Here is a 27,968-nt window from a genome sequence, read left to right on the forward strand (position 1 = left end):
TGTCACACCCAGAATACCGCGACTAGACTTCGAGAGGAGGAAAAGACGACAGCGTGTTTGTTGACATTACTCATTTTAACAGAGATCCTCAGAAATTAAGTACAAAACTATGTTCTGCTGCTGAACTGAGTTATAACACAAATACCTCAAAAGCAAAGTGGCTTAGTGTGAAATACCACCCTTCTGCCAGAAAAGTGAGACCTCTTTTTTCTTAATATTCTGAAAATAGTAAGAAAGAAGTTGAAGTGATTAATGTGAAATTCGTTGTAGAGGTTACGGCAAGAACTCTGCCCCACAGGATTTACTGTAGACAACCATATTCTGCATACGAAAATCCCATCCTTAAACTAACAAGACACTATTGTTTCACTACGGCGCCTTAGATTGCATTGTCCATTGTATGTCTGGCTTGCACAGAATAAGGATGGTTCAGGATTTGAGGTGTTGCTCTGTCAGTGTTTCCTAAGCTGTGGGGCAGGTCCTCTTACGTGAGGTGGGGCAGCACACAAGGGCAAATTGTCTCCTGGAGCTGCAAACCGTAACACCACATGAATACACCTAATTAGTCTGGGTATTGTACTAATAATGGAATTTACCCATGTGGGGATGGACGGACGGCACACGAGGCAAAATAATTTAGGGAGTAACAGTCTATTCCTTTTTTGTACCACCATCCTATTCCCCTACACCTTTCATTCCCTCCCCTCTCCACAACAATACATCTATTTGGCCAAATTCTGGAAGTATCAGTATCAGGAAAGGTGATGCTGCACTCATTATTATTAAAGTTCAAGGGCTGATGTTGCAGTTTCAAGACTCATTTGTTTGCACAAAACGTAGATGCAGTGGGCAAGAGACAGTGAGAATTTGCCCAGCTTGACAGACATCAGAAAGGGCATTTAATAAATTAAGCTATACTCTAGATACGAGGCCCAGATACCATTCCTGTAAGGCAAACTAACAACTCTCTCGACAAGTTGCAAAAGGAAGGAAACGAGAAGAGTGTTTGCTGACAATGCAGTGCAAGCTAAGACGGTACTCCAGAAGCCAGCAGAGAACGCAAGCTCTCCAACGAGCAGGTAAAGCTGACTGCTAACACGCCAGTACCCAAACATCTTTACTAGAGAACGACAGCACTTGGAAGTTAAAAACCTTTACGAAACAAATAAAGGATCAGTAAGAAATGCATGGGGGAGGGGAAGAAATTATGAAACCAAAACACTGATTAAGAAGCATATGAGTTTATGTAGAATCCTGCCACACAATACTTTGACAGCAATTCAAAGTGACTGCATGAAGAAAATGGAATTGATACAATTTTTTTTTTCTTAAAAAAGCAATGCATGTCAATTGAAGCACATAATCTGAACAGTTTTATTGTCGGAACACTCATTGTGCACACTCAAAGAATGAACAAAAACATGGAAAGTGGAAGATGTACCATCAGAAGCCTGCACGGACTAGTAGTGTGTCCTTTTTCATAATGTCATATCCTGTCTAGCCAGGACACTAAGAGAAGTTAAATATTTTTCAAAAACCCACCAATGTTGGAAACTAAGAGGTAGAGGTTTAGGAAAAAACTCTTAAGTGATCTAGGGGGAAGGGAAGGGGAGGGGGGGAAAGGAAAAGCAAAGCAATGTATTACTACAAAAGGCTCCCAAAAAACTGGGGGAAACAGTAATACTAAAAGCAGTCTAAGAACAACAGAAAGCAGATTATGATGTGGCAGCACACAAACTAATGTTCTAGCGCAGTACAAATTCCTCTGCATTTCTAAAAGTGTAACTGGAATACTGTAATAATAACGATGACCAGCAGTGAAAAAAAGACAACAGGAGGACAGACTGGAGAATTTCAAGAGATTACAAAAAAACCGTATAATTTAGATGAGAAGATTTGCGAGCCGTGGAAGATATCAAGAAATTGGCTATTTTTTCTTAGGTCATTATTAAGGTGAAGCCATTAGCTCAAGTAGATTTAGTTATTAAGAAGTCCACATGTCAGGTTAACCGTGAAAAGTTATGCAGATATTTTTGTAAAATGCACATTGTTCAAATATGAAGTGAGTTCATTTAAGAGCAGACTTTTAAGAAGTATGCACTAGATTTGAGAAAGACACTTCTAGCACAAGATACTTACATTTACGGTTAGCCCTTAAGCGATTACATGGAATTGTTACAAGTCAACAGTAAGTGGTTTATAAAATGTAATTTTATTTAATGTTACTTTGCTGTTACAGAGGGCATAACATTTTCACAAGGCTTTTTTGGGACTACAATCAATGATTAGCAACACACAATAGTGGTCCAAACTCTCTAAATAACAATCACTGGACAAACTTGACACCTTCTCACATGTGCACAAACCTGCATGGAAAAGTACTAAATTTTATACTTGGACATGTGAACTTCAATTGGTTTTCCCATTCCAGTGTATTAAGAAATGACATGCACTTTAGTCTGCCAAAAAGCACTGCCTGTACTCCGGCAGTAACATGCTGCTTCTAATACATAGTAAAGTGAATACCAGAACTACAAAGGCGGGAGTGTAAGTGAACTTTTATTGGGAAGGGATATCAACTTAAACAGCAGCAACTGAAGAGTAAGAGAAGCCCCTGTTTTCGGACACACAAGCTTCTGTATTACATGATACAGGAAGCAACTCAATTTGTCATTTTCCAAACTAGAAATGCTCAACTTGATCTGGCCCAATACTTCCATATTCCTACTGAAAAGAATACACAGTAGCATGTGAAAGTCAATTATGGAAAGGAAACCCTGCAGAATAAGAAGGGAATGTGGAGAATTAAAAGCTATGTGGAACACTCTTTAGTTGCAATTAACTACATTTTCATCTTACTGTAATACAAAACACAGTCAACTGGCAGGAACTGGTTCAGATTTGTTTTTAAATACCAGGTACACTTTAGTCCGCTACATAAGTGTTTGGAAGTTACTTATGTTTATATGAAATGAAGCTATTAATACTTTTCTACAGCAGTAACCGCACACCAGGAAGGCCAGGACAAACACAAATCAAGGAATGGAGTTTTCCCAAAGCTGCAGTGTGAAAAGACTATAAATTGATTTCCATACACATGGATGGGTTTTCTTTGCTATAGGAAATCCAAGTGGAGCTATAAGGAATGGAGACGTGTAAAAAGGTTTCTTGAGAAGGAAAGGGAGAATGACGCCCCACACGCAGTTTAGTTTTCTGCACCTTCTGCAGCATCACATTCTTCTCCTGCGCTGTCTGATGTCCATAACTAGAAAGAAAAGAGAAACAGTTTCAGCTTTCGGAAGCGCAGCTTTACTTCCAAAAAGCGACAACTATAGACTGTATAGAAGTGATAATAAATTAGACTTAAGGATGGCTACAAAGTACCAGTGCACCGGAGCTTTACAACCCTGGCTTCCAGTACTTGCTTGGAGAGAGGTAATTGGGGATAGCTCCCCATGCACAGGGCACAACCAGCTCTGCACCTCCGGTATTGAAGGCAGAGCAGACAGCGTTCTAAACAGGTCCAGACTTTTGGGCTTAATAGCAAGCTATGTCATCCATCCTAGATCATTCAACAAGTCTGAACGGTAGCTTCACGAGGAATGTCAATTTCAAAAGCAGCAATTTCTGAATCCTGAAACAAAGATCACTATTTTGATTACTGAAGCTAAGAATTTTATAGTGGTAATAAAAGACATTTGTACTGAAGAAGGAGTATTGCAAAATAATAAAATGTTGCTGTAATTTTAAATGCAGTGAATATCCAGAGAGAACACTCCCTAAAAAATTGCCTTAGTTACATATTTTAATAGAACCTAGTCGTTCCATTAGGCACTTTCCTTAAACAGTTAGTCATTATAATACATACTCAAACATCAACTGATTTTATTCTTAACACATTGAAAATTCTGAATCTTTTCTTTCAAATGAAAAATCAGGAAAATGAATAATACAAGCTGCACTGGATGTACAACAGGAAGGACATTTTGTTTGCAAGGTAGTCATCAAAAAGTTTGAGTAAGAATCCCTGACAGATCATGAACTATTATTTTTTGACTCCTTGCCCTATCTTGTATGTTAAGTCAGCTGAATGCACCTTCTCCCCCTCCACTGGAAAGGCCAGCAAACAATGAAGAATTTGAGCGGTCCAAGCTGTTATTCTAGATGACACAGCATGAAGTTGCTGACATCAACTTACACGATGTTCAAACTAAGTTATGAAAAAGTATCGTTAGGTAAACAGCCCAAATCAGTGCTATGTTTTGGACTAGAGCAAAAATAAGGGTTTTGGTTCATCAGAAATTCAGTTTAACTAAGCAAATACACAGTTACAGAACCAGATAGCACATAAAATGGCAACTTACTGTTAGGTTGTCTCTAAGCAACTGCATGATGAGAGTACTGTCTTTGTATGAGTCTTCGTTCAGTGTATCAAGTTCTGCAATAGCCTCATCAAACGCCTAGAATAATTAAACCACCTTTAGTCTTTCTATTAACTGATCATTAAATAACCAGAAGCTAAACCTATCAGTAAGAGTAGCTTAAAAAAAAGGCAACATTAGAAGTTAATGACCTTAATGGCTCTATCTGAAACGGAAGCATAATAAAGGCGTAATAAAAGCTTGCCATGTTGCTGCAAATTTAAGTCACATTGTAAATACAGCCTGCTTGTAGCCCTTTAATCCCACTAACAATATGAGTTTGGAAACCAGATACATTAAATAGGATCATTTCCTGCATAAACTCCAGGAAATAATCATTCATATTATTTTAAGCACAAGCTCTCTTCCACTGTCCCTGCAGGCAAACAGATGAAAAAAGTAACTTACTGTCTTTGCCAGCGTGCAGGCAAGCTCAGGATTGTTGAGAATCTCATAATAAAATACAGAGAAGTTAAGAGCTAGACCCAAGCGAATTGGATGTGTTGGCTGCATCTCCTTCTTGCTGATATCAAATGCCTCCTGATAAGCTCCCTGTGAGTTTTCTATTGTTTCTGTTAAAAGAATGAGAAACATTAAGGGGTTTTTTTGGTTGGTTGTCATTTTTTTTTTTTTAAATACATGACTATTTAAAGTACTCCATTAGTAGGAGACTGAACAGTCCTCTGTTTAAGCCCGCTCTTAGCAAAACACTGCATTCACTTTAATCAAGGTAATGATTTTAAACCCATTTTAAGTACAGCTGCCACGCTGACAAAATACAGGGAACAAATTAAGCTACTACAGAGCAAAGGAATTCAAGACAGATAAACACACAGAAGTTAATAAATACTAACATCCAAGATTACTCTATTACCTCAATGGCCTTTGATACTTTAGGTACAAAAAAAAAATAATAAATTGTGCATTACTTTTTCCTACAGAACTCCTGCTTCATTCCTTGCTCAGGATGGACATGCTGGCATCAGTCGGGTGTGCAGAGTAAAGGCGGATCCTGTCTGCACAGCCCTACTTCTTGAGAAAGTTTGGAAGGCATGTACTGCACGTTCCTGAAAAACTTAAAGTCTGCCTCCAAAAACTGGGTGTAGGCAGGTCAAGATAAAAAAACCAAGGTCGCGCCCAAAATAACTGGGAGAAATACCACAGAGAAAGGAGGTTACCAGGCCAGAGCAAGTACTTTAAGAGTGCTATGGTCTATTCCAGGTTCTCTTCCGATAGACAACCAAAGGGCCAACAGCCACCCTAAACATGCCTGCAGAATGGAAGGAGACTGCAGGAAAAGAAGAGCCATTGTCAGAGCTCAGAATACAGCTCTCTGAGGGAGCTAACACCATAATTGCTCTAGAAAGTGCTGTGGGAAGACAAGAAAAAAAAAAAGTTTGGTAAGTAAAATCTGTTATGTATTCAAGTCACAACGCAGACTTGGGTTTTTCAGTATTCATACTGTAATGAGTGCTAATGGACTATTAATTTGTTGAGTACAGGGGAAAAATGCAAAAACCCTAGCAAATGCAGGAAACAGATTATCTTCTAAGTACATAAAATATATTTGAAGCTAAGAAAATAAACAGGTGTTTAGAGGTGGAACATCAAAAAAAGCTTCAAGTAAAACCCCTAGAAGTTTGCAAGAAGCCAAGCACAAGATATATGCACAGTGATACTCATAAGCTGTAACCTCCCACCGTAAAACACCAAGATCTGCTAATAAGATTATCAACCAGTCCCTCTTCTACGGTAAGCACCCATACCAGCATGCGTATCACTTTAAATGCAGTCTTTTTAGCCAAGATAAGCTGGTATTTCTCTGCTCAGACAAGCCCACAGATTTGTAACTGTTGCTTGAGACAAAATACATATCAGATTATCTTTGTGAAAGCCAGAGACAAGTTGTCTCTGCTACACTTGGACCTACTGTTGTCATTTGAATCAGGTGAAGGGTTAAAGAGTTTTCTGCATGCAACTCATGGACTTTTACACCATTTTGCATATTTTCATCTTTCGACTTAAACGATCTTACAACACAAGGAGACTAACAAAGCCTTTTTTAAGTGACATCAGCTCTGTCCTCCCACTTCACAATTTAATCGGTTTAAACTAGCCAACGCTGTCAGATGCCTACCACACCCAACCCAAGGGGACAGTCACTTCAGCACTCTGCCCGCTCCAACTGTCCATCTCCTTTCTGTGTCATGGCATCACTCCAGGACTAATTTTAGTTTGTTATGTAGAAGTGCATCACTAGCTTATGCCATACCAAGAGTTTTTAACAACACAACAGTATCTGGGCACCTTGAAAGACAGTTCTAATACTTACTTCAATACATCCTCTGAACAGAATTAAAATCCTTCCCTGAAAAGCTTCCTGAGGTACTTACAACCACCTTTGCACATGTTCTAACTTCTACGAATGTTCTACATTCTCAGCGTGCCCAGTATCAAGTGACAGTACCAGCTGTGAAGTTTTCCAGGCCTTTTCTGCTGGACTCAAAAGGGCAAACTAAAATTACAGGGACAGTATTATCCCCGTGAACATCAACCATTTCAGAGTGCAGCTCACACTTCTTTGGATAGCTTACTGACCTAGTAATTTTGTTGCTTCTTTATAAACTTGGGTGACTACAATGAAGTCTGCTTCACACTGAAATGGTTAAAACTTAAGAGATCACCTGGACTCCATCATGGAATAAAAAAAAAAAAAAATGTTGCAGAGATCTGTCTTCTCTTCCTCGCCAACTTTATTTTAGTAAAGAAATACAAACAACCAACATTAAATAGGTTAGCAGACCTTCACCTAAATTATTTTCCAGAAGGTCCGAATAAGCATTATGGAACAACTATCCAGAAATTCAGGGTAGGTGACAAGAACTGCAGCTGAAATTACCTGGCATACTATGCTTAAGGTCTATTCAGAATTTTACTTTCCAACTGTATGAACACTGGACACTTCCAACTGAAATGTAGTTGTTCCCACTCAAACTCACAGAGTAAGATACTCTGCACGTGTACGTCATTTACTGCTCCCTCCCCTATGGCCCCAAACTGAAGTTCATTAGCTATTAAAGACCTGAAGACCACAAGGTACTTACGTTTTCTGTCATCACCACAGGCAACTTCAGCAAGGTATCGGAAGTAGTCTCCCTTCATCTTCAGGTAGAATACCTTGCTCTCTGGATTAGTTGCATTAGCTATTAAATATTTGTCCAACAGCTCCTGAAACAACAACAAAAGACATTGGCATATTACACAAATCATTGCAAAGAAGTTTAATCTATTTTTCTTCTTTCCAGAAGTTTGTATGAACTCAAATGTTTGCTACAAGGAAAAAAAAAAAAAAAGGAGTTTTAAGGGCATTTTAGATAAATGCACACTTAATTAAACAAGCTGTGTAAAGGCACAAAGCTAGAGACTACATTAAGATGATCAGTCAGCCATCTGATCAGACTGCAGGAAAAGTAACAAGAAAAGGTTTACTGCTGTATAGTTTCAGGACTAGGTGTAGTTTCAGGATACACACTTCTCATTTCAAAAATGTTGTTGCAAATGAGTAAGCTTTTACTGGAAAAATGAAACACCATGCAGAAAGTTTCAAAGCTATTTATAAGTAAGAACTTATCCCCACTTCACAGGAAAAAAAAGCTAGAAAAAACAACTCTTCTGTTTTTTATATAAATTGCATTCATTAAACTTGTGATAAGGAATCTCCAGCCCACCTACCAGAGAGCACCAAGGATTCAAACCCATCTAGTTGGGATCCAGCCTCACCAAACCCTACCAGCTCTTTGCAAGGCTGTAAAGTAACACCCACTCCAGTGTAGCAGGCATCCTTCATGTCCGCCCCACCGCTCCCAGGAACGGGAAGAGCTATACAGTGCTCTCCAGCACACCCTGAGCTCTGCTAGCATCGCTCCCCTCGCTCTCAGCTCTCCTACCTGATAACCAGAGGGACAGGGAAAGGTTTACAAGCTTCCAGGAAGAGGAGGTAAGTCTCTCTCCAAAGCTGCATGGCCTCCTAGCCCTTCCAAGATAAGGGCAAAGGCGAAGGAGAGAAGAGGCACAGGATTTTCCCCCAAAGGGGGTACCTCAGAGAACTGCCAAGGAGAGCAGCAGCTTCTGGCTGACCTCCTCATCCCTGGGCCCCAGCAATTTTACCCAACTCATTACCACAACTGACCCACCCCCTCTGGAGTTGACAAAAAGATGTGAATAAGTTCCAATAGACTCAAGGAAACTCCACAATATGCAGAGCAACTTTACACTAAGAATTTAAGTAATAAAGATCTGCATTCAGTTACTTGGAAAATTAACAGGTCATAAAGGCATCAGGAAGTTTCCACAAAGCTTGCGAACTGTGGCTAGTTAGGTAAGATTTTTGTTACAGGAACATGTATCCAAATTCATGAAGCAGCTACAAAGAAAATGTTTGAGGAACTGTAAGCTTCCAGGGCAAAAATCCTTAGCATTTTAATTAACAACTCTATCACTATAATTAAATGAGCTAATTTTAGACACAAACCTACTCCCTATGCATACCACCATACCATTATTACTTCCTTTAATAATCAACGGCAGCAGAGCAATCCAGCTGAAAGCGTTTACTCATTCCAAGTCCACTTGAGGTGCTGGCAATTATTTTAAACCAACACTTGTAGCAGGGTACTTCCAATTGAGTGAAAAAAGCATTTTTGCATCCCTGCAGTGTGCTTACCATGGATGTAATATTGCGTATATCTCCACAGACAAGCTCCCTTCGGAGATATCCCTACCGAGGCATTAAGAAACAGTAAAGAGTTACAAGCGCTCTTATTAACACCTCAGAGAAAACAGCAGGAGGGTAAGATGATACTGAGCCTGACATACCCTTCCACTTACCAAATCAGAAACAGACATTTTTAGGACTTTCTGTAAGGCTAGAAAACCACTGACAAAGACTAGACACGGGCTAGTACAGCATAGGGACAAGTGGGGAACTTGTATAACAGCTTAACACAGTGAAGCATGCAAGGGCTTGAGCAAGCTTCTCCAACAGGACACCTCACTGGTGTTACGGAAAAAGCAGCAAAACCTTAGGTATGCTTCAAAACAACAGTTAAGACATAGTAGGCAGATGGGTAATACAACCCCATATTAATACTGTTACTTTTTTCAAGAGTCATTCCCCTATTAGAATGAGTTATTCCCGCTCTACAGGTTTCTGCAATGAGGAAAAACTTCACATTTGGTTCTGTGTTTTCCTGATGCTTTTCTCCTATGACAGATGTCAACGCCAGCCATAAAAACACAACACTCCATAAAGCGGTTTCAGTGTCTCGGAGACAACAACGCAATAACCTCAAATTTAACACAGAAGTTTGATTTTACAAGAAACTGCCCAGAATCAAGAAAGCTGACACATAACACACCTACGCTTAGAAAGGTTCCTTAAATCAGTCATGATCAAAGAGTAACCAGCAGCCTCTAAAGGCCATTCTCAGGTCAGGACTGCACTGAGCAGCAGAGATGTGATTTACCCACGTTCTCCTAACAGATTAGATGTAAGAAAAATTGTGCCACTGACTAGACAATCAAGAATGGCATGTTGTAAGGGATTTTAAACTAGATATTTGACAAAGCCATATATGTTATTTTTCTTTTAAATGCTGAAATAAAACTTTTCAAGATGTTACAAGTACAACAAAAAGGGATTAAACAGTCATTTTTTCTTTTATGTCTTCCAAAACCTAATGATTTCTTGTAGAATCATAGAGGTTGGAAAAGACCTTTAAGATCACCACCAAGTCCGATCGTTAACCTAGCAGCCTAGCACTGCCAAGCCCACCACGAAACTGTGTCCCTAAGCACCACAACTGCACATCCTTTAAATACTCCAGGGATGGTGCCTCAACCACTTCCCCGGGCAGCCTATTCCAATGCTTGAAAACCCTTTTGGTGAAGAAAATTTTCCTAATATCCAGTCTAAACCTCCCCTGGGGCAACTTCAGGCTGTTTCCTCTTGTCCTATTACTGGTTATGTGGGAGAAGAGACCGACCCCCACCTCTCTACAGCCTCCTTTCAGGGAGTTGTAGAGAGCGAGAAGGTCTCCCCTCAGCCTCCTTTTCTCCAGGCCGAACAACCCCAGCTCCCTCAGCTGCTCCTCATAAGACTTGTAGCTCTTGCAAACCTAGCACATAAAAGATATTACTGATCTTATTACAAAATTCCACCTTTGGAGATAGCTCTAGCAGTGGAGTACTGTGTGTAACTCTCATGGCTTGGTTACTAACATCCCGGAATCTAGTGTACACTAAATAATGTTTACAGGAGAGCTTTAGCTTGTCTAATTTAAGGTGATCCTCCAAACTACATTCCCTAGAGCACTAATGTCCACTTTAATTTTTTTTCAGATGGGGTAGGCCACACCCTTGTTCCAGGAGCACAAAAGGATTTTGCCATGGCCCCAGCCCTACCACAAGCAGCCAGCGCGTCAGTGAATCCTAAATGTGCTGCCTCCACTATGCAGGTTTGAAAACCAGCGGTTCTGTGCAGATTTTTTAAAAACAAAACAAACAAAAAAAACAAGAAAAAAAGGGCAGATACTGGGAGTGAACCCTAGTTTTTCAGACAGCAGAATGGGTTACATACACTGCTTTATTTCCTAGGCACTCCTCTGTTGGAAGAGCTGGGCTGCCCAGTCAGCAGCTCCCACTCCCAGTTCATCTCAAGGTATCTCGAGGTCCTAATCCTTACCACAGCACATGGTAAGTGAGAGATACATGCCTCTATCAGCTAGAGTGGTACATCCTCATTCTGGACTTCACATATCCCATTTTGGGTTTTTAATAGCTTTAAATGGAACAAGATCTCATTTATGAATCATGTGGGATAGAACAGAATACAAACAGACTTTGAGTATAGCTAATTATTTATCTATCTATCCAGACGCTATCTTTCAAATCAATAATGTATTTGGTACACTTAGTGAGCCATTCATCTCAGGACATTATCATTATTTCTTGGAAGGCATCTTACCCTCCCTCTAACAGATAAAATGTTGGTGGGGCAGTAAACGCAGACAGCACAATAAGTTCAATGATTTACTTTATACTGTTGTGAGTCAGTAATAGCCAGGAAAACTCAAGATTTCCTACATCTGTTGTCTTATCTTTCCCCACTTGGGCTTTTCTACCTCTCCATCAGAAAGTAGTCAGCCAGGAATCCTCAATTTAAACATCAGTTTATAGTAAGCAAAATGAATACAGGCAGCCTAAGCAACGAAGCAGACCTCAGCCTACCTCAAAATTTATTTTAAATTTAGGTAAAGAGAGACAGGCACTGCCACAGGTATGATTCTGTGATGAAGTTAGCCAATACAATCGACTGCCATCCATGTTCACATACAACAAAATATGCCCATCACTTTTTTTTTAGTCAGAGAGAGTTATATATCAAAACACAGTTGTCACCATCGTAAAGAACTGCGACCGGTCTTATCACCTTCTAAACCACGACCTGAACAACCAGCAGTTATGTGCTCTACAATGTCAAACATGCCTCAGACGCCGCCAAAGAAAAGCCATGTGAGGTTCGAGCCGTCAGCCCGCCCTGTTGGCGGATAACTCTCAGAGCCACGAGCAGTACGAGGACACAGGAATCAAAACTCTGTCCTTGAGCCAGACCCATCATGTCCTGGTGTAGTCGCATTAGAACAGGTTTGCGCTGTGACTGCCTGTGGCTGACGTCCGCTACTTCGCCCACACTGATGCATTATCCTCCTGTACCGTGACAGGATTTCCCAAGCCATTTCTCATTAGCGATGCTCATCCATCTCAATTTTTTTTCTACCTTCACAGCATGCTAATGCTCTTGCCATCCTAATAGCATCATATTGTCATATATGATATTCTTTTCCCCTCCTACAGAAGTCAGGCTTACTTATTTATCTATTAAAAAGATGCCAGCAACAAAGGGCTACGGGTCCCTGGAACAAACCTGCAGTAGCCATGGAGAGCAGGCTAGAAGCCTGGCAGCAACACCAGCAATACACTTCTTCCCCCTTTAAAGCTAAAATTTATTTTTCTCTCCATTGGCAAAATTACTCCTTTACATGCCAAGAGAAAGTTACATTTCAATTGCCTTTTCGGATTCTTCTCTAGTTCTACTTTTGTTCTTTCCCAGCTGAGTAACCATCCTTTGTTAGTCTCTTTTCCCCTCTGCTTAAGCAGGAACAAGGGTTGAACATGTAGTTGTACTATCGGACCACTGCAATTAACCCGAGCCAGAAATACTAAGCTTAATTCACTTGCTCATCACTTGCCCATTATTTCAGCTTTATAAAAAACAAGCCCTGAAAGAATACACCAGCCTTATTTTTACTTGAAGTGCCTGATACAGACGGAGAAGCTTCCCTGAAGACACAGCTCCTTCATAATTATTTGTTGTGTAAGCACACAGCCAGTCTCTCCTTACATACACCACGCACACATCCCCTGCAATTCATGCTCCAGTCCCACCTCACATATGCTTCCTGTTACCTGTTTTCAGGACAACCCCTTCTTTTAAAAGCTGGCATCAGAACAGAAAGTCCCACCAACCTCCCCCCATCCGAGCCTATTTTAAAAAGACTGAAACATCAAGTTCAACCACAGCGTACAATAAATACTTTCTGTACAATTTAACTATGTGGCAGGTTCAAGTGGCAGAAAAATACCACCACTATCTGATCTGCGCTGTTCTCTCTTCCCACATAGTCAGCTATAAAGAATCTTGACAGCAAAGAGGAATTAAAAAAAAATAATAATCTTGAATACTAAATTGACCTTTGAGCTGCCTTCAGCACTTGCACCATTTAGAATTGGACTTCAATAAGAAAAGCAAATACATAAGTCTCTGCATATATTCCAATAGCATTAGCTAATAGATATGTTCTTCACACTTATCTGTCCAATACCAGAGGATGAACATGAACCAGGTCAGCTCCAGAGATTATCTACTGATCACAAGTAGTTTAAGGTCAATTTTCAAAGCAAGCTAAAGGTATCATGTGCCTAAGTACTGACAGAAGTTCTCAATGTGGTAAACTGAAGTAACTCAAAATATTTACAATGCCACCATCACTCAGATGTCAACACCTACGACATGTTTGGGTCACATCACCAGCACCAAGTTATTTAATGTTGTGCTATTAAAAGCCTGATCTACATTGCCATTTGCATTTTTTACTGACTTAGTACAGTATATCATTCCTTTTGCTCCACCAAGGAAAAAAGTCGATGTAAACACAACTATCATAAGCAGCAATGGTCTCCAAAAGTTTACCCCTATAAATACAAAGTGGTTAATTTGCTGCACAACCTTCAGTAAGAAGGACTGTGCCAATGTTCAAAATTGCTGGCATAGAGTTTTGTGAATAAAGTCTATATAAAGTTTGATTTTCAAGTCAGACTGTTTCAGCAATATTCTTGAGCCAAAGGCCCATATATCTTTAAGTTGTTTCAAATACTTTATTCCAACACCATCTTCACCTGTTGGGTATATGATTTTAAATGCTATTCTTTAAATGCCAACTTCATAACTGTTTGTGGGAAGTGATTTGGATTTGCACACTTTAGTAATTCAAGACAAAGTCCTCTGCTGGGCTTTAACTCATACGGCATTTTGAAAAGCATCTATAGAAAAGAAAATTCAATAGTATTACTGGGTTTTGACAGAAGAATAAGCCAATCAACATCAATGCATATAATATAAAAAAAAAAAAAAAACCCTTATATCCCTCCTCGCCCCATGATGGGAAAAGTTCAATGATATGGAAAAAAAAAGACCAGCTTGAACTTCAGATCAACTGCTCAGCAGCTCTCTGCTGTCCCAGCGCTCATCAGACCTGCCAACAGAGGAGGTGCTGCCATTCTGCAATGTACCAACTTTCACAGGTCTTACAGAGACTAGATTGAGTTTTATTGCTGTTTCCTAGGTGTTCCTTCCCTTCCTGAGCCAACACTGAATGTTCCTCTGTATTTTAAGTGCCCTTTTTTTTTTTTTAAAGGAGTATTGAAGCTAGCCATCAGAACAGATACTACATAGGTGACAGCAGGTAACTGCTTACTTAACATTGTACCTGCCTATACCAGCATATACTTACTGGCCAAACCTCACAACCAAATGGTTACATGCAAGCGAAGAAACTGTTTTGAAATAAACCTATTTTGAGACAAGGTTTGTTAAAAATAATGCACATGCACAGAGTGCACGTCAACACCACTTTTTTTAGCAAGTTAACTCACCATCCTGAACATGGATTCAACACCACAGTCCCATCTAGAAGATGAGCAGCTTGCATCCAAAAGGCACACTATGCGAAGTGTGTGATGCTACATAAATTCAGTCAGGGCTGTAGTGTGCAAAATAGTTGGAAAATTTCTTCAGTCTCAAGTATTTCTGAAGGTCCATCCAGCTCCAATATGAGAAAACCACCTACAGGCAGCACAGAGGGAAATGGTTTCCACTCTAACTGCAGTCAAAAAGTAAAAGCTAAGAAGTTGGTGAGACAGCTCAGACCAATATATTCACCTAATATAACTGTTAAGTGCAAATTTAAACACATTAAATGTTCCAAAGTGTTTGACAGCACAGATGATTGGTGTAGACTCAGACCTTTCAATAAGGCTTGTACTCACAAATGACTGCCTGTTTTAATCGTCTAGTAAATTGGTATTATGACTTCTCAACTATTTCAAGTATAATCAGTCATTCCAAAGTCCACACTATGACTCACTGCAACCTAGGTGTGTTTTAACATTCAGCGGTTGTTTTCTTGACAGGAAAGGGAGAGTCCCCTGCTGCAACAGTAAGATCACTTTACTTTCAAAAGTGTAATTCAGCATAAGTAAGCTCTTCATCCTTCTGGATTCAAGCTCTATGCATCACCTCCTTTTGGGAGAACATTAAATAGTTTTCATACAGACCTCCGAAAACCGTTAGTATTTCAGTTTATATATTGAGGAAAATATGTGTATGCCTTTCCAGTAATGGCATGGCCTTAAGATGACCTGCAAAGCACCGTCAAAAGCAATGACAAACGTACCTGGCATGGAAACGGAGAGTGTGACCTAATTTGTCTTTTCCACTTGTTTCTGAGTCTTTGCCTACATAGTTTTTAAAACTGGCAGTCAATATTTAGGATTGGCCCTAAATGAAGTATCTGGAATCCCACTTAACAGAGGCACTGGAAGAATGAGCTGTAGCATGTCTGCCCACACTATTCCCACCTGGGGTTGAGATTAATTTCATCTAGAATTTACATTCACTGCTTACATTTCTCCTAAAACAAGAAGTTAGAAAGTCCTGTAGTCTCCAAAGAACTACGTAAGCCAGGAACTAGAAGCGTGTGTAAATGCAAGTTCTCCTTTCTACAGATTTTCATCAGACAAAACCAACAATCCAGTGAAAGTCAAAGAATTATTCCAGTTTTTATGGAAGAGTCTAAACTTTTCCAGTTTCCCCCTGCCAAATGTAGAAATAAGTCTTCAAAAAAAATGCCATTCCTTTTCAATAATTATAAATTTTTGCTGAAGTAATGGCCATACAACACAGCCAAAAGCTTTCAGTAAAATTTGCTTAGTATCAGACAGATTTATCTCAAATTGATTCTAACATTCTTTTGTGATTGCATTTTCCATATTTCTAATTCCTCAAAATACTTCAAGTGTTATTTTCCCCTTAGTAAACACGTATTACTGACATAAAAATCTTCCTTTCAGAATCCTGACTACCTAAAAGTTTATTCCAGCATCCCCCCTTTGTGATCTTCTACAATATGATACAATCAAATATAAAAGCCTAAATTTGCATTTAAAAATATTTCTATGCTCTGCAGCTACAGAAGCCCTGAAGGTATGACAAAATGATTGACTGAGATGCATCTAGACTAACAATAGTCAAAATGAACATGTGGGAGTTACACGGGTTTCAGGTATGTTGCCCTTGTGCAGATAACTGATTTTAAAGTCAGCCTTTCATGCTAATAAATAAACTCCGGATGGCCTAAAAGTTTTACTTGCCTCAGTTCTGCTCTGTGTTTGTAAGTCCTAGATCAGAGGTTTGTGATCACTGAAATCCAGAAAGACAATGAAACAGATGCACTTTCTTCCTATTGTTTAGTGCAGCTGGAAGCGCCTTTTGCATTGTCCAATTTCACCTTGAAGAAAACCCAACAATGTATTATTTCATCCAGTGTATTAGGAGTGTGCCAGTAATTTGTTATTCCCCAAATGAGACAACCTACACCAATGAAGTCTAACCTTTAAAATCACAAAAACTAGACGCCAACGTTTCAGATAACCTTGTTACAGCAATTTCTCATAGCAAGTGAACCTTGACTTTCTTGCTAAGGCCCTGCCTACCTACTTCCATTTATAACAATTTCTGCTTACAAGAGTTTTGCAAAATGTATTCAACTTCAGAACAGAACTTCCTGAAGAAGTTTTATCCAGGAAATATGAGGCTGTCAGTCTGATAAGAGTGTATATAGCGTATTTAGAAAATTTATTATCAGAGCAAATGGAAAATTCTCTGTTTCCAGAGCCTAACATGACTCCTATATCCAACTCCTTCAGTATAATTAAAGGACAGAATAAAGATTTCTAGAGCAAGGAATAAACCTTTATCAATGTCAGAAACTGGTAAATCACTGGTAAACACTTGATTCATTTAACAAGAGAAAGGCACAAGTAAAAATCACAGCTAATTCAGGACTTCCTAGTTCATAGGTCTTCACATCTGTATGTTTTGTTGGGTCCAGAGAACCACAAGATGTGAAACTCATCACTTAGACATAGTGGGCAGTAAAAAGAATTTAAGTGCCCAGTTCACATGAGCTGTTATTCAGATGTACAGAGTGAACTAGCACATTACAAGCCTCCAAGTCGGCTGTAATGCTCAGCGGGAGCATTCTGATATTGGTTCTGGCATCTTGGGAAGCAGAAACGATGAGAAGGAACCTGTAAACATCAGGCCAATGACCTCAGTAGAGCTATATGGAGTAGAGTGCCACAAAGGTCGTGTTCAAGAAGTCTTACCTACCTTATCTAGTTAGTCTGTGATAAAATTAGCTTCAAGTTTATGGTTAAGTACAAAAGCACTTCAACACAAACAGCAAGTAACATCTAGGGGCACTAGGACCATCATTCTCAAAGACCAAGAACATAAAACTAAAAAAGGGCCAAGATCTACACAAGTAAGAAAACATTGATTAATGACACACCTTCACTTACAAAGTGAAGTATATCCATGCACTTTTACCAGCACTCCCCACCCATTTTCCTCACTACCTTCCTCTGAAAACCAGGTGTCCCATATTACTGAAAACAGAATACCAAGCTTCTGTGCCCATAAAGAAATTGGTACAATCTACTGTTTTGATAATGTGTGAAACAACCCCAATTTGTACCTTCATAAAGAAATGAACCACTAACAACCTTCAAACTCAAGTGTGTTCTTTCCTCATCAAGTTCCGTCTCTCTGATACATAGCCTTCTACATTTTACTCCAAAACGACATCTATCATATTAGTACCTAACATAGCAGAAATGCCTACTAGACAACTGTCTGTCAGGTAAGTACGACAGTGATTTACAAGATCTGCTAAAAGCCTCACTGCATTATTAGAGATATAGAATTTTTGTCTTTGTTGTCCAGTTCTACCTAGTGAGTGCATCCTACCTTCTCAAGGTCACCAAATCAGTAAATGTCCTCTAGGAAATTTAATAACTCTAGATCATAGAATGGTTTGGGTTGGAAGGGACCTTAAAGATCAACCCTCCTGCCACGGGCAGAGACACCTCCCACTAGACCAGGTTTTTCAAAGCCCCATCCAGCCTGGCCTTAAACATTTCCAGGGATGGGGCATCCACAACTTCTCTGGGCAACCTGTTCCAGTGTCTCACCACCCTCACAGTAAAGAATTTCTTCATAATACCTAATCTAAATCTCCCCTCTCTCAGTTTAAAACTGTTACCCCTTGTCCTACTGCTCCACTCCCTGATAAAGAGCCCCTCGCCATCTTTTCTGTAGGCTCCCTTCAGGTACCGGAAGGCTGCAATAAGGTCTCCCTGGAGCCTTCTCTTCTCCAGGCTGAACAGCCCCAACCCTCTCAGCCTGTCTTCATAGGAGAGGTGCTCCAGCCCTCTGATTGTCTTCATGGACCTCCTGTACAAGTAGTACAAGTGGACTGAGGTATAATATAGACAAAGCTTTAATAGTCCTGACTACAACCAGGCTAGTTAATCTATGGCTTAACCTCATTTAAAAATGATTTTGACAGTGGAGATGGATAAGGCTTTGGCTGCCCCGTTCCCAACAGCTGGTCACCTGCATCAGTATTACTATTTCCTATTTTCAATTACTCCACATCCTGCTTCTCACAGGATGTTAACATTCAGGACAGGCTTTTCAGGGCTGTCAGGAGCTGTTACTTTGCAGAAGTGGAACTCTTTGGGGGTCATTTCTTAAACTTTTAAGAACAGACAAGCCACTGATCTTCAGGTTTTTCTACTTTCAACAGACATACCTCAAGATGAAGATATCCATGCAAATCAAATAAGTGATCTAAACTCACCCCAGAAGCTTCTGAAAAAGGAAATGGCAGTGCACACACAAATAACATAATGGCACAAGTTTGCAGAACCTCAGACAAAATACCTTGCTGCCATTTACCTTGTATCCTTCACTAGCTTGCTTGCATGTTTTAGAAATTCAGTATCTGGTGGCAAGGGTAGGGGTCAGCAAGCAATGACTGCAAGGGATGGAGGCCTCAGCTACCATCAGAATTCCTTCAATGGTATTTAGTTGGGTTTTAACAGTTTTCAGTTGCTTCAAGAACCTCAGGGCATTCTAGGCTTTGTTTCTGCAAGTGTCAGTCCTTTCTTAGAAAAGGATTCGGTTCTCCCTGCACAAAAGTGTAGTACTCGAGCAGCAGATTCTAACGAAGGGCAAAAACTGACGTAAAACAAGGTATAACTATGAATAAGTCAAGGTCAAATCACACATTTAAATTTCAAGCATACTGAACTAGAAGAGATTAATGCATTAAGCTACACAATTCTTATCATAAATCCGGTGTTTGCTAGAAGTTGTGCTACAAACACAAGAGAGAATCAACTCTCTCCCCACATATGATCTTTCATCAAAAAAGACGACTGTTATTCCAAATTAAAACATTCACTTGACAATTCTGGATTTGCCAAGTAACATTCCCAACTTATGGTCTGGCTTTGAGTCATGAAGTAGCTCATCCTTTTAGTCAGTTACTTAAAAAGGATGAGTCAATAGCATTTGCTTTAATTTACAAAAGGCAAAAAGTAATGCTTGAAATACTCTTCCAACAGCTATTGGGACAGATAATTCAAGTTCAAAAGTAGTATTAAGTGATTAGTATGCCCAACCTTCAGAATAAAACTGCACCCTACATAGTTCCCATTGTCAAAAGACTATAATATCCTTTTACTTGGATTCAAGCATTTCACCTCTACAACATTATGTATTTCTGTATAAACTCTGCCAGTTCACTGAAAATAGGAAAGCAGAGAAAAAGGATCACAAGACATGAAACTCTAGTAAACTGTTTATATAGCAGCATCAAGCTCATACTTGCTGAATCTATCAGATTTCTGCACGTATAATAAAAATAAGAAGATTTCACTTTTCTGTAGGCCAGAGGTAACAGTAGTGGAAAAAGAGGGTTATGGTCAAAGCTTACTCATCATCTGACATCAGATATTTTAGCTGACATGAGAAATCATTTTGCTGCCGCAAGAAAATACCAACTTCATTTTCAATGAAGCTCTGAACTTGTGTTGTTGAAAAAACTGCTTTGAACATTACCTTTTAGTATGGGGATTTTTGTTTTATTTTTAAGTGATTAACTTTAGAACTAGATATACAAAATGGGTAAAAATCAGAAGCAGACATAGATTTTTCACCCTTGTTTTTATTAGCATTTATTGCTTCTTGATTACACAAAGCAGAAGTTAGTAACAACACTGCAACCTTGAGGGGGGGGAGGGAGGAAGGAAGGAAGGAAAGGGGAGCTGGCAAGAGCAACACACTAATACATGCTTTCAACAATTAACACTGATATCTCCCAGAAGATCAAACATTTACAAGCATCCTCTCAACCTTAAGACAGTAAAAATTGAAATAAGCTACACCTTACAGCTCAAGACGGTCTCATTGCAGGCAGTGCCGCAGGGTACAGAAACTAATCAACAGCACTAGTAATGTTACTGTTGGTCCATTTTTAAAAGTTCACAATGCCCTTGCTGATTTCTAGACAAAATGGCCAACATGGACCTGACACAGTGCAATGTAAAACTGTTTACAGAGAACACCGTAAAAATAGATGTTTGCAAACAACTGAAATGCCTCATAAGTAACTTTTCTATGAAAAAAAATTTAAAAGCATATTAAAATAAACTTTTTAAGTTTCAGCTAGAGACAGAGGAGTAAGTAACCATCAAGATACAGTTGCTTCCAAGCTTTAATGACTTTAGCCATTGCATCTTCAACAAGTTTTAAACTGTGGGCAAGTAGTCATCAAATGTCATCTCTATCGCTCTGCAAAGAGCTCCAACATCAGGACTTAGAAACTGAACACATGCAGAGCACTACACATGAAAAACACACTCAAGTTCCAGGTGGAGAGTGAACTCCTTGCAGGCAAGGGTTGATGTCCTTCCTTCCTTTACACTAGTTCTCTCTAAAGAACGAAGGAGCTTGAATGCAACGTGGGTTATCACTATGCAAAGGGACTGAGGTTCCCAGCAAACCCAGTGGTTTGATCTGCTCCCCCAGAGAAGTTCCAGTTCAAAAGTTACCCTTTTTGAAAACCTCAAGTCACTAAATGGCAGGGTGTATATACAATAAAGCATTAGTCTTTTATCATACATTCCATCTTCAAAGTTTCACATGTTATATCACTAACTATGTGTAAGTTGCTGCTGCACCCATCCCTTCTACATTATCTAGTATCTCTGCCTTGAAATCACTCAGAGAATATAAAGAAACGTGAACTTTGTGCTCAGAGACTATATGCAACAATATAGTTCAACTTTATCTTGAAAAAATAAAGTTGCCAACCTGTTTCTTTTTTCAGGGACAGGAGTTTCAAGAGCAGTTTCAGCTATGATTCATAAGAGATGATTCAACATTAATTCTCTACATAACCAAAGAATTAGTCAATCAATATAGGGACTTCAATAAAACCTGCTAGTGTACTTTTCAAATAAAACATTCGTGCAAGTTGTTTGACAAAGTAATGCCATTTCTTCATTAAAGAGCCACTCTCACCTGAAAGACCAGTCATAAGATTAACAGTTAAAAAGGGTTCAGATCACATCTACTCCTACTTGCAAAATAGACAGTTAAAGCAATGTCTTCACTGCTTGGCATGAGATGGAATATCTTACCGTGACCACTGTAGGTGGTTATAAATTAATTATATAAATAAAACTTTTACTAATTGTCTATCTATATTTAGGTATCTCAACACAATTTTGGATGTTTGTATTCTAGTGGTGATGGAATTTAAGTTCCTTACCAAACCATGCCCTAAAATAATGCCTCATCTAATTGGCTTGAGGCACTCTTTACAGGAAAAAAAAAAAAAAGTAATTGCAGACTCAGTGTTGCTGCCTTTTTAATAACAACTTAGCAGTATTTTGTAATGCTAGTACAAGTATTTCTAAGTGAAGGTTTCTACAACAGCAGAGATACTTCATTTTGAAAAGCTGTGCCATACCAGGAATGAAATAATAAAAAAAAGCCTTTTGAAAAAACTGCTAGTAGTATGACTAACAGCAGTCACACTCCACCCAACACATCCACCCTTGCTAAATCCAAATACTCCAGATGACAAGCAACCTTTCCATACTACTTGCCAGCAGTTGTTTCAGTTTAGCTGCCTCCCCAGAATTAAAAAAGCACCTCTGAGATTCGACTTAAGAGATCCAAAAAAAGCTACAAGCAGTTACTATAGTACTAGTAAAAAAAATAAATTATCATTCAAAGGAGGAGGAGTCAAAACCACTTTGTGGCTCAGCTTTAGGAAACCTGTCCTTTGTAGTGCCTTCACATTGTGAATTCCAACCTCTCGGATGCTGACTCATGGATCATAGGAGTGGTAGATGGAGGAGGAAAGGGGGAGAAGCTGAACCGAACATAACTGCATATGGCCCTCAAAGGAATACTAAAAATCGGAAGGCTTGCAGTAGATTGCTGACATCTCCCCCTACCAAAGGAAGGAACACCTTTGCCAGCAGGGCAGAACAGGAAAGGGTTTCGGTCTTCACTACTTCCTGCTGCCTTCCAGGCGAGAAGGAAAGGAAAGAGTTGCCAACCAGAGCATCACTGAGAACAGAGAAAGACTAAAATACAGGGAGAAACTCAGCTAGCACAGGAAGAGTTTGCTTTCCCTACATCAGAGGTTTGTGTTAGCATGGCTACCAGACTACCTGCTGTCCACCATTTGATGCAACTGGAATAATTTGAGTATAGACACTGCGTGAAATGGCTCACTACCTTTGTCAAAGACATTCCATCTCCCTGTGGAAGCACAAGCTCCTTGTTAAGATGGCACAGCAACCACTATGCGATTTTATGCATAACCTTCTCTTAGGAACTAGGTTTGGTAGAAGGACAGAAGGAGATTAAGAAGTCTGAAGAGTGAGCTTTATGTTGAGGTCCCAAGAAGTTAGTTCTGAAGTGGGGTGCTGAGAGGAGTGACAACAGCACCAATGCTGGCACCCCATCACCCAGGTTCTAGTGAAACTCGCATCACAGGAAGCAGGAATCGGTGCCCTACACAAGTCATATTTTCACAAAGGTGGAAGTTTTACAACTTAACTACGCCTGTAACTGTAAAAACAGCTTCTTTGGAAGACATGGACTCTTAAATGAGTTAAGGAATTAAGTGATTCGTTAAGTTAATAAATTTCCAAATGATTTTCAAGCAAAGGCAACTAATTTTGACTGATTTAAAAAAAGAAAAAAAAAACACCCCAAAAATCTAGGTGGCAGCATGCATGGAGGCATATAGATATTGTCAGCACAACCCAAAGAAGTACTCCCTTGTACACAAGCCAGAACACTTAATCAAGAAGCAAATTCAGTTACTTCCAAACCAGTCAGCTTTAAACTCAGGTCTCCTAAACCAACCTAGGATACAGTTACCTCAAAAATTGTTTGTTTCCTATAGACTTGCTTCTTCCTGTTCTCATGTTCACAATACTAGACACCAAAAAAAACCCAAACCGTAACGAAGAGGAGCAAATAAACCTCTGAAGATTATCTGCCACACAATTACTACTGCATTACCCACATACAGCTTCGTGCAGCCACCTCTCCCTGGTCACAGAGAATAGGGTCCAGCAGCCTCCATGCTGCTGACAAGCGTCTCTTCAGCTCCCACTACAGTGCAGTACAGTTTCACTATTGATGGCATCTGGAATTCTGCTTATCGTACAGAAATGTATTCCTGGGCTTCGATGCATACTCAGGGTGTCATGCCAGTCCTCAAACCTCAGTTTCACGTTATGCCAGAATTAATGAAAATTCATCTTAAAGATTCCCCCAAGAAGTCAGCTTGAATCTGACAAAGTCAATTTCTACATATCTTTATTTCCTATCTTCAATATAGATGCCTTACTTCATAAAATCATATTTTATATTTCAAAAAAAAAATCCTCAAAATGTCTCTTAAAGACCCCTTGAGAGTATTTTTCTTCATAAGATGTAAACCAAATGCACATCCAGTTACTTTAAATGCTTTTAAAAGGCTATAAGCTCTGATCTCAAAAAATAACGGGGTTTTCTCATTTTCTTTTCAGTTTATCGTATGAATAGATAGGCTTACTAATCACAGCACAAACAGGCATGAGGTTAAATTCTCTGCATCTCTGCAATTACCTAGTGCAATATTGCATATGGATCACTCCATCCAAAAACATACTTCAAATACACTCAAAATTGAGTGTATCTCAAATATCTCTACATATACGGGGCCCATAGCAGAGTGCAGATGATCTTCTTCCTCAGAGCAACCCACATAACGGTTGCAGAAGTTACTGCACTGACTTCACCTACCCCAGCATAGTACTTCAGATGATACTCCCCAGACAAGTTCCCAGTCTTATTCCCCAGTACAGCGGCATACAGGAATACTGTATTTCTTTCTCTTAAAAAAAAAAAAAAAACAGAAGCAAAAAGAAAATCCCCACTCACCAGCACAGTGGTGCAGATGGACCTGAGCTCAGACTCCACCTTCTCCCGATAGTCCTTGATAAGCTGCATCTTCTTGTCACTGGTGTCTGTCTTCTGCTCGATGCTAGAGATGACCCTCCAGGCAGAGCGCCGCCCCCCCACTACGTTCTTGTAGGCCACCGAGAGCAGGTTGCGCTCCTCGTTGGACAGCTCGGCACCTTGCTCAGTTACTGCCTTCATGCAGGTGGCCATATCATCATAGCGCTCAGCTTGTTCAGCCAGCTTGGCTTTCTGGATCAACTCGGTCTTATCCATGGTGGCTGGCAGTGGGGCAAGAGCAGTATAGTAGCAAAAGCAGGAGAAGCTGGGGATGTTGCGCTATCGACACGAGAATGCACCTCAAAACCTGCCAGAAAAAAGACAGTAATGATGACACTAGGATAAAACACTACAGAGCACGATCTTACACCATCCCTCGCAACCCACCAGAAAACAAGGATCACGCTGAGCCTCGCCTCCCCATCCCCATCTCCAGGAGCTTCTTGGAGATGATGGACTGCAGCATCCTGTCCTTCCACACAGGGCTATGGGGAGACGACTCGTCTCAAGGGTCCATCCCTAGGGAAACCGCGACCTAGAAACCCAACTGGGGAAGGCGCGCTCAGCAGCGGCCAAGGCACAGCAGCCTCAGGAAACTGCTATCTTTCCATCAAAGCTGACTTTCTGTCCTCACCCCGCTCTCCATCCTCATGCGAGCATATTAATAACGCCGCCTAACAGGGGCCTGGAGAAGGATACCTAAAGAGACCAGCCAGCCTGGGGGGGCCTGGCCCAAAGCCCCTTCCGCCGTGCACCACAAACCCTGCAGGCGAGAGCTGAAGATGCCGAAACCAGGGAAAAATAAATTATAAAGGACCGAGACGACGAGGCAAGGAAGGGGTTAAACCCCAACGGGCTTCGCCTCATGGCGGCGGGCGGGGGGAGGCGGGGAGGCCCGGGCCCCGCCGCGCTCGGTAGAGCCCGGCGGGGCCCGGGCCTCCCCGCCTCCCCCTGGGCGGGAGTGGCCCCGGCTCCGGCCCCAGGATGGCGGCCCCGCACCGCCGGTGAGGGAGCGCGGTAGCACGGCAGCGGGTGGGGGCTCGGCCCCGACGTCCCCAGGGAGAGCGGCGTGAGCGGAGGGGGGAGTGTGAGGGGTGGGAGGTCGGCGGGGACGGAGGGAGGGCGGCCGCCGCTACCGCCCGCGGCGGCCAAGACGGAAAGAGGAAGCCGGCGGCCCCGCCGGGGTGCGAAATGGCGGCGCTGGGCTGGCTGCGCCTCCCGCTCCCCGGGGCCGCTCGAGCTGCTCCACGCCGCGATCACAAAATGGCGGGCGGGCGGGCGTGCAGGCAGGAGAAGGGGCGCGGGCCCGGGACCCCCAGCGGGCGGCGGTACGGCGCTCACCTGAGTCCGCTGCGCTAGGCCGGGCCGCGGGCGCCACCCGATCGGCTGCCTGGCTCGGGGCTGTGGCGGAGAGAAAGAGCCGCTCCCGTCTCCGGCGAGAGCCAGCGCTAAAGGGCGTTGGCACAGGCAAGCCTACCCGCTGCTCAGTCCGCGCCCACGCGGCCAATCGCAACCGCGCCTGCCGGCCGGGCCCCGCCCCTCCGCACCCCAACGGCCAATCACAGCAGAGCGCGCCGCCGCGGGGGCGAGCGCGGGCAGGGCGCAAGCTCGGTTGGCCCGTGGGCTGCGGCTGGGGCCACGGGGTTTCCTCCAATTAGATCCAGGGTGAGATGACGTCACTGTCGCCATGGTGATGCTGCCGCCCTCGGCCCGCCTCTCCCCTCAGCCGCCGGCGGGCGGGAGCTCCAGCAGGAGCAGGGCAGCGGGCACGGCCCGGCACGGCCCGGCTGCCCCTGAGGTGGCCCGGGCGGGGCAGGTATGGCCGGCGAGGGCCTGCTGGGCAAAGTCCGCCTTCCCGCAGCCGGGGAGGAGGGGGGCTCGGCGCGGCTTGCCGCCCCTCCCTGCCCGTGCCCCAGCCTAGGGTGGGGGCGGCGGGGGTTTCATAGAGACTCTGCTCCTGACACGTATTTTTTGGTGTTTTTTTTTTTTTTGTTTTTCCCAATGGCAGGTCCTCAAACGCCATTTTCAAGTGAGGGTGGCTGCGCTCTGCCCCTGGGAGCCGGGTGACAGGAAGGTGTTGCTGAAGAGTTCCTATTCCGGAGGCCCCATGCGGGGGGAGGCGAGAATTTCACATAAGCAACAATCAATATATTACTTTTTTTCCCCTTCCTGATTTCAGATTCTTGAGGTCAAAGGTACAAAGGACAGAGACTGGAATTTTAGGTCCATGCTATGACATATGAATAAATGTTACCCAGCTATGAATGATAAATGAGGCACCTATTGCCGTACGTACGTCGGAAATGCTGTCTGAATGGATGCATGATTTTGTCTGCGCTCGTGCTTCCTGAGTCTCAGAGGATGCGATAAGGACACAGTGGGTTTGTGCTGTTTGTCCCGGCATTCAGCATACAAAGTCCACGGTGTGGATCGGACGCATCCGGCCTGTCAGGTTCACCTATGTCTTCATGCAGTACCGAGTCTCTGCGTGAAGTGGTGAGATTTCTCACCTTCAGTTTCAGCATCACCAAATATAGTCATGCTGAGGAACTTCAGCATCCAGATGGGATGATGAATTCTCTGAATCAACCCCAGGATGTTATTGTCTCAACTCGTAAAGCTCTTCATCTGTGTTTGGACTGGAACTGGGATTATGTACGTGGAAATTGGATCTGTGCTGTAAACAAGCACTCTTTTTGTCATTTGAGTTTGGGAAGCATTTCTGTTGTAAAAAAGGACCTATCGACCATACCTGTTTCAAAGTTAATGAAACTCTTTCAGAAAGCGTTATGGAAATGTATTACTCTACCTCAGAAACTACCGTCCTGGCAACTTGCTACCATTCTAGGTTGCCTTTTTATTCTCCATTGTCAGTAGGATGTGCTCTCATTTTCACCAAAGTCCCTAATGATTATCTCCATTTACGCATGAAGTAAAGACCAAAACCGACCAATTTTGCAACTAAACCTTTTTTGATTAATTTCATGTCTCCATCAGAGATTAACCATTTCACCTATGCGGCATGGGTGAGTGGGTTTTATTTGAGGAAGGACAGCTGACCTAATCAAGGCTACCTCCTTCACTGATTCCCCTCAAAAATGTGGAATATATTAGAATTAGCCTCATACAGTTTAGTTCATGTCTCTCTCCCATCTATTGAGAGGTTGCATTAAGAAATGCAGAACTATCTTAAAAGTTGGGAAATG

The 27,968-nt window shown here is 41.6% G+C and overlaps 1 protein-coding gene across 1 annotated transcript; it reads right to left on the reverse strand.

Annotated features, from left to right (window-relative positions):
* Positions 1–1,225: 1,225 nt before the first annotated feature.
* Positions 1,226–26,260, reverse strand: YWHAQ (tyrosine 3-monooxygenase/tryptophan 5-monooxygenase activation protein theta). The gene is made up of 6 exons (XM_054195365.1): positions 26,104–26,260; positions 24,685–25,069; positions 7,526–7,649; positions 4,830–4,993; positions 4,365–4,460; positions 1,226–3,265 (listed from the first exon to the last, which is right to left on the reverse strand). Exons 2-6 carry the CDS (start codon positions 24,976–24,978, stop codon positions 3,206–3,208), a joined length of 738 nt encoding a protein of 245 aa, XP_054051340.1. The 5' UTR covers positions 24,979–25,069; positions 26,104–26,260; the 3' UTR covers positions 1,226–3,205.
* Positions 26,261–27,968: the final 1,708 nt, after the last annotated feature.

This window comes from Rissa tridactyla, chromosome 3, assembly GCF_028500815.1.
Source record: "Rissa tridactyla isolate bRisTri1 chromosome 3, bRisTri1.patW.cur.20221130, whole genome shotgun sequence".
Lineage (NCBI taxonomy): Eukaryota > Metazoa > Chordata > Aves > Charadriiformes > Laridae > Rissa > Rissa tridactyla.

Bases quoted from the DNA above. Each gene is read 5' to 3' on its own strand.
- YWHAQ (XM_054195365.1), bottom strand. From the start codon at position 24,978: ATGGATAAGACCGAGTTGATCCAGAAAGCCAAGCTGGCTGAACAAGCT. The intron at 4,461-4,829 runs GTAAGTTACTTT...TAATTATTCTAG, and splicing joins CCTGCACGCTGGCAAAGACA to GCGTTTGATGAGGCTATTGC. The intron at 3,266-4,364 runs GTAAGTTGCCAT...TTTTCTTTCTAG, and splicing joins TGCTTAGAGACAACCTAACA to TTATGGACATCAGACAGCGC.